Source organism: Plectropomus leopardus, chromosome 19, assembly GCF_026936395.1.
Source record: "Plectropomus leopardus strain MGB_pleo_1.0 chromosome 19, ASM2693639v1, whole genome shotgun sequence".
NCBI classification, from domain to species: Eukaryota; Metazoa; Chordata; class Actinopteri; order Perciformes; family Serranidae; genus Plectropomus; species Plectropomus leopardus.
Genome location: NC_142194.1, coordinates 28,466,916 through 28,474,060, shown reverse-complemented (window position 1 = coordinate 28,474,060; position 7,145 = coordinate 28,466,916). Strand labels below are relative to the sequence as shown.

Genomic DNA, 7,145 nt, shown 5'->3' with positions numbered 1-7,145 from the left:
ATAAATTGAGTGTCACTGCTGTAAAGCATGTGTATGTGTGAACATGCAGACTGGATTAAATTATATTTTACTTCCATAAATTGAGTGAAGCAGTATGGTGTTTAAAAAAAGACAAGAAAGCTTTAGTCGGGGACACATACAGCTGCTGATGGTCTCAGTAGCTGCATGACAGCTGCTCTGCCAGTTATAGGAGGGGTATTTCTGATGTGAAGAGAGAATGATTTAAATTATAGCTTCAACAGCTGATGTAAGCATTTATTGAATATTCACCTTTATGCAGATTTCCTCAAATATTAACCGTGATTGAGTGAGAACCACAAATTAACAGTAACGTTCAGCTCCTGTCACAGATCCTCTATTGTGCTGAAGTGTGGGAGAAGAATTGGCCTGTCCGGACGTTGACCTTTTTACTCGTCTTCTGGTTGAAGCTTTCTCTGTCTGGATGGGACTTTGTTTGGGGGTCATTGTCCTGCAGGGAGGGAGATCCAGTCTGTTTTCTTGCACAGATATAAGGATTTGACACTACACTGCAAAATCTGAAAAGTTGATATTTCTTAAATTAATCTTGGACATGGATTGCCCTGAAAAAGGAAAGCGAATTCAAGTATTTTAATTTATGTTTACTTTATATTTAAGTGTTAAGTTTACCTGAAATTTAACCTCATTGACTTAATTCTGTGAAGTTGTTGCAACTTAAAAATGACAAGTGAAATGACCTTGTTTTTCTAAGTGTTAGCAACCAAGTTAGTCTGACTGAACTTAATCATGATAAAGAGGATTTTGCCAACAATGAAGTAGGGAGAACTGAAAGTTGTTTTCTTAACATGTTTAAGAAAATACAAATATGACTGACTAGTTTATACCCAGCAGAATACAGATATACAGCACAGTAAACTTGTCAAACTTCTCAAAATAGTAAAATGAGCTAAATTTTAAATAAACCTACATTTGAAGTTAACACAAATTAAGATTAATAGTTATATTTACTAACATTTTCAAGGCAATCGGTTTCCTAGATTTTTTAAAGTAAAATCACCTTATCAGATTTTACAGCATGCTTTCTTTTTCTTTCATTTTACTTACTTCTCAAGCCTCCATTATTTGTTTAGGTTGCACTATTTAACCCCTTTTACTGCTTTCTTTTTTTAATTAAAGAGACAATAATAATGACTTTTTCCTACAGTTCTGAAAATAAAAAAACACCCAAAATCACAAATAGATATTTTTCCTTTTATTGTAGCAGTTTTTATTAGTCTAGACTGATTTGGTGAAAATAGCAGAGCGTTGGAGTTATCAGTTGTGAGATGTCTCTCTAAAGAAATTCATCTGCGTGTTGGCCACAGTGTGTTAATATACATCTTTAGCCAGGCGGGACCTTTTTCACTGCAGACATTTTGACTTGTCATAGCAGGAAAAACACAGCTGTATCTAATTAATTACATCAATTCACAATGGCTGCATTCCATTCAGGTGTTCAGGTGTTGCTGGCTCACTCCATAGCTTAGTGGAACACAAATGGAACAGGGCCATCATTAGTGTCATTATTACACCTGGTTTTCCTGCTATGACAGGTCAATATGTCCTCCATGAGAAAGCCCTGCTGGCATCTCTAAGATACTTAATTTGACAAGGATTGAAAAAACTTTGTAGATAAATGTATTAAAGTTTTGAAAGGACATAAAATTGATCCACTTGTATTTTTTGAAGTTATGACTGATAGAAAAGTTTGTTAACCCTTTGAAACCTGAGCAAGCTGGCTTGATTTCTTTCAAAAACATAGAAAAATGACAGTGGGAAAAATTAGCAAGAAATGTTACAAGCAAATTAAATTAAAATTTGCCAACAAAAAACATTTTTTTAAATGTCTTGTAATTCTGCCACATAATTAGATCATTTTAATGTAGGTTTCACCTAACTTTGTTATTTTTTCCATAGCTTTTAAAAAATATTTTCTAAATCTATTAATTTCTTGCAATTCATGGAACATTTCTTACCAAGTTGCTCATTGCCTTTTTCCCATGTTGTTGAATAAAATCGGAACAATATAGATTAGATCAGATGAAAGAGAACTAGATAATCAGTGATTTTTCTCATCATCTTTATTGTTCCACATACATTCCACATTGGAGTAACAAAATAATTGTCAAACTGGCACACAGACCTGTGTGAAGTCTAATATAAAGGTAAAGGAGATGTCCGCAAAGATAGAAGCATAAGTCATCTAACATACAGACTGGAATGATACAGTGTTTATCAAGCGACATGTGAAAGGTAGTGAACAAAGTGTAAGTCTGTTGGCTTTATACCAGGATAATCTTTAGAACAACTTTCAGTTTAAAATACACATTTTTTTCTATAAACTATATCTTCTGGACTGGGTTTGAAGAGTTTGGTCAGACCTAAATATGATGCATCATATAGGCCATATCACTTTGGATTGAGTTACAGCATAATACATCACAGACTATGAAGAAATAGCTGAACATTGTCTTATTTTCCTCTAACACTAAGCAGACTTGTGTAGGAACCATGTAGTCTGGAATAATTCAAACACATAAAATAGAAATGACAAGTCCTCCAAGACCCATACGACCACAGAGGCTGTATGTTTCTGCCCTCTGACTACAGCCCACAGGAAAGTTTCCTAAATTAGCTGGTTCACTTGGGGTGTAACACAATATCAAGTATTGAGATATTTTGAGATATTTTGAGATATTTTGACATATGGTACTGATTGTCAAAAACTTTTTAAAAATAATTTACATGCAAATATTTGTGGCTATAATTCATTTTGTGATGTATTTGAAGCCCCGACCATTAGATAGCAGTGTTGTAATCTATCCTCGGCCATCTGACTCTTCCACTCCAATGTAGCATCCTATTGCTGGCTTGTTACAGGCAAAAATACAAATGCCATACAAACTTTCAAACTTTGTATGGAAAACAAAAGGAATCGTTGAATATTAGTATTAATCAGCCAAATGTAATTTGACTGGCGTAATTCAGTCAGGTACAGCCCTAATCAGGAGATTCTTGTCAATATGGATGACAGAAGAGCTCCAAAACTATGTGGCTAGGGTTAGAGAAACATAATGGTTTGACTTAAAATAAGTATGTTTGTAGTAAGGTAATGGAATATGACGTATCTCACATGACACAAGTGACATACGTCACACTACAAAATACTCCATTATGTTAAAAAAAAACAAAATAAACGCTGACTTAAGGTTTCGCACCGGACATGAAGATGAGTCTCCCAGATGTAAGTCCTGTGTTTGTTTGACCCCTTCTTTCTATCCTCAGCCGACTTGGACACCTAACTTTCTCCTTTGCTCCCATAATAATACTACAACCATTAGAAGTTGCCGCCTCAGGACTTGTGTCCAGATAGGGTTTTTTCTCAGTAGAAAAGCAGTGGCAAGGTGCTGGGGAACGGAAAAAAAGATGTTGGGCGCAGCCACAGACTCCAGCTCCATATAGGAAACAATTGAAAAGTTATGATGGCACTGAGAAAAAAAATAAATAAAATGTTAAGTAAACAAAGGCCCTAACAAAAAATGTAAATATGGGTTGTAATTTCTGCTGGTGCAAAATGACCTATGTGGTTGTATTCTGAAGGAGGAGTGTCAAAATAAAGTGTATATAATGCAGTCAGTGCACTTTGGAAGAAGAAAGTAGTGTGTACAATAGACATGGCACTCTTAATAAGTATACATTCCATATTCACAAATAAGGCAGGTACGTCTTGAGTTACAGGCTTTGGCATTAAGACACGTCACGATATGAGGTCCTCTGCGGCAGAGTGAAAAAATAATATATACGAGGCTTTCAAAACCTACCAGAAGGTAGAGATTCTAATGACATCCCAAGATTCACACAACATTTGGCTAATGACATTCACGAGGCAACATCATGGTCCAAACAACTATACCAAATTAGCAATGTAAATTCCATGTGTCAACTCTTTTCACAGTACTGACAAAATGATTGCCGGCTTGTGGAAGGCAGCTCAGTGGTCCGTATTCTGTGTACGATGTCAGAGTTCCAGCATCAGCTTGTAGGAGCAGCTACCCTGCTGCAGCATCTCTGAGCAAGGCACCAGATCCCTTTGAGTTTCAGGTAATAATGAGCGTCATGTTGGAGCTCCCTGTTAACAGGGCAAAACTAATTCTCCCCATGTGGATGGAAGGATGTCAACATTTTGTCATCGTCATATACCGCAGTTTCATTCAGAAAGTGACAGCAGGGCCTGGGTAGGGTTCCCCACCACACCAGAAGTCCTCTGGCTGAGGGATTTCTAGCAGCCACATCTCCTCTCCTTCCTCCTTCTCCTCTCCCTGCAGCTCCTTGTTGCTCTTTCCATCCGTTTCCCCCTCAGCCACAGTTTGCAGGACTTTGTAATAGTGACAGTCCCGCCCATCGTCTGGATTGTATGGAGGTGCGAGGATATCCAGGAAGGCAGCTGGCCCCTCCACTGCGTCGATCTGGTGGAGGTTATCCCGCAGAGGAGTGAGGAGGCACGGCCCGCTGGTCTCTGAGTACTCAGTGACTGAGCGGAGCACGGAGCGCCGCAGGGAGCCCGTCTGCTGCGGAGACAGCGGAGGCTCGAAATGAGGCGGGACGGTGCCGACAGTCAGGTTATCCTCCAGCTTGTCAAAACAGCGGACGCTCACCTTCCCGTACAGAACCTGAAAAACAGACAGGATACAGTCAGAAGACAATCCTACTGACAACACCATGACTGACCAGGCGTTGACTTGTACATGTGACTATTATAAAACACTGCTATGTAAAGTTTGGTCTTACTGTCAGTTATAAAAATATCTGCTCCTATCGCGGTACCTGAATAACCTTCAACTCTCATACTGACAGCAGAAGGTGCATGACTGAAGGTTCCCTTAATTCCCTTGACAATTTTTTATAAATGAAAAAGTTGAAATTTATGTATTTATTTTATTTAATCTTTATTTAACCAGGTTGGTCCCATTGAGATTAAGAATCTCTTTTCCAAGGGAGATTGTTTTTTGGTTTTTCAGTGTATTTGCAGCAGAGTGTTTTGGATTGCTGTTACAAACTTTCTAAAAAAGAAACTTAAGATAAATGTCGATGCAAATACATTTGATGTACACTTTCCACAAGATAAGATAGAAAATAACAAATAATATGTTATATAGCTTTATTTTTTGGAGAATTTTCTATTCATCAGAAAAAGGATCAGAAACTAAACTGACTATCCTGCACTTTATAAATAACTTTTATCAGTACAGCACACTATAAGCTAAGGGTAAGAAGAAAAGGTGAGGATGAGAGTAATTAAACTGTGCAAATAAAGTGTCAGCATAGGAGGAACTTTGTAAAACGTCAAGGGGCTATTTTTATTTATTTATTCATTTATCTTCTTCTTTATAAAAAAAATGTGATGTTGAACATTTAAAGCAATGTTTTGTGTTGAGTTTGTTAGATTCCAAATTCTCAATATTGACAGAAAGACTTTCATTTTTATTGTCAGTGCATGTCGATCCAAATATCGGTTATCAGTCTCATTAACTATGGTTTTGGTAAATGATCTTGAGTGCAGTAAAGAAAGGGGGTTTTGTTTAGATTTTTAAGACGTATTTCCCTAGCTGTCAGTGGCTAGCTGAAACAAAGTAACATTGCGGAGGCAGAACCCAGAGGGTGGGTTGTACAGGGGCTACAAAAGGCCAGAAAAAACAGACAGGAGGTTTTAAAAACCTTGAGCGTCCCGTTCATGCCCGGGTGGTCGTGCAGCGGGATGGAGGCGCCGGTCCTCAGCAGGAAAACGCCGATGCTGAACACCTCCGTCTCGCAGATGTGCATGTAGGTGACCGGGGGGTTCTGGAGCCCCGCAGCACCGCTGCTCGGCTTGGTTTTCCGGGGAGCAATTTTCAGGTCGGCAGCCCTGACTGCGGTCACTAAGGAGATCAGTTCACTCTGTTGGTCTTCAACCAGTTTATTTTCCCCGTTCTCTGAAGAATTTAAGCCTTTAAATGTGATGTGGGCTTGTTTAGCTATTTTCTGGATAAGAGGAGTTTTGTTGTCCCGCGGCATTTTGGCTGTAAGAAAAAAAACGGTTATCGGTAAGTCTCGGGCACTGCTCCAAGGCAAATAAAAACGGTGTTAAAATGCCTTGCCAAGCGTCCAAGGTCACCAAATTTCCTCCGATGCTGGGCTGTCAACGTTCAAACAAGACAAAAATATGACTTGAATAAAAGTAATACGCAATTCATGGTGATAATTTCTAATTTCAGTCCCAGATAAGAGCCTCCCTCCAGTCATTTCCACTGACTCCCCTCCTCGTTCGCGTCCATGGAGCCTGCGCACGACACACAAAGCAGTGTGGGATATGTAGTTTTATGAGAATTTTTGACAGCAAACTAATTACACAAATGGATATCTAAGTGAAGAGCTGCATCGTCGGATAATATATGACAGAAATGCATTTCCTATTCAGTAAGAATGGGGGATAAACTAACACATTCAAAACAATAATAAGTGTCACTGCATTTCAGTGAGACTACATTTCCCAGGTGTCCCAGGGATAGAAAAGCTTGCAGAGGGAAAGGCCGGACAGGCCATTGAACTCTCCGCCGTCCTCCCCGCCTAACATCACATCCTCTGTTTTTACTGCTTCTTACTTCAGCTTTCGCCGCTTTCCACTTGCTTAGAATATTTGGCAGTGCTTTTTCTTTAGAATCAGGCTTTAAGAACACAAATGCTTACAGCAGTTTCATTTATTTTTGGTTCGTCTGAGGGAGGAATGCACTTGTTGAGCACACGCTGTGGCTGCTGTGAACCTGCACAGCAGACAGCATCTTGTTTAATAAATCAAATGAATAAAAACAAAATTATTTCAATAAAGGAGCAATCTAGAGATAAATGAAAACAACATCACAAAAACTGATTTTCAGGATTTTTTTTCATTTAATTTTTTAAAATAAATAGACCAATAAATGTACTTTGTGCCTTGTAAAATATGTGCAAAGCAACTGAATGCAAACACTATGAAATGAAATATTATATGCCTACACAGCAGTGGTGAGAGTTCAAGAGACATTATTGTCACACAGAACATGAATATAATAGAACAGACTTTGCTTTACAAAGTGCATTCGATCTAACAACAA

The 7,145-nt window shown here is 38.4% G+C and overlaps 1 protein-coding gene across 1 annotated transcript; it reads right to left on the bottom strand.

Annotated features, from left to right (window-relative positions):
• Positions 1–2,081: 2,081 nt before the first annotated feature.
• adoa (2-aminoethanethiol dioxygenase a) lies at positions 2,082–6,328 on the bottom strand. Its single transcript, XM_042507843.2, has 2 exons — positions 5,734–6,328; positions 2,082–4,688 (listed from the first exon to the last, which is right to left on the bottom strand). Exons 1-2 carry the CDS (start codon positions 6,067–6,069, stop codon positions 4,230–4,232), a joined length of 795 nt encoding a protein of 264 aa, XP_042363777.1. The 5' UTR covers positions 6,070–6,328; the 3' UTR covers positions 2,082–4,229.
• Positions 6,329–7,145: the final 817 nt, after the last annotated feature.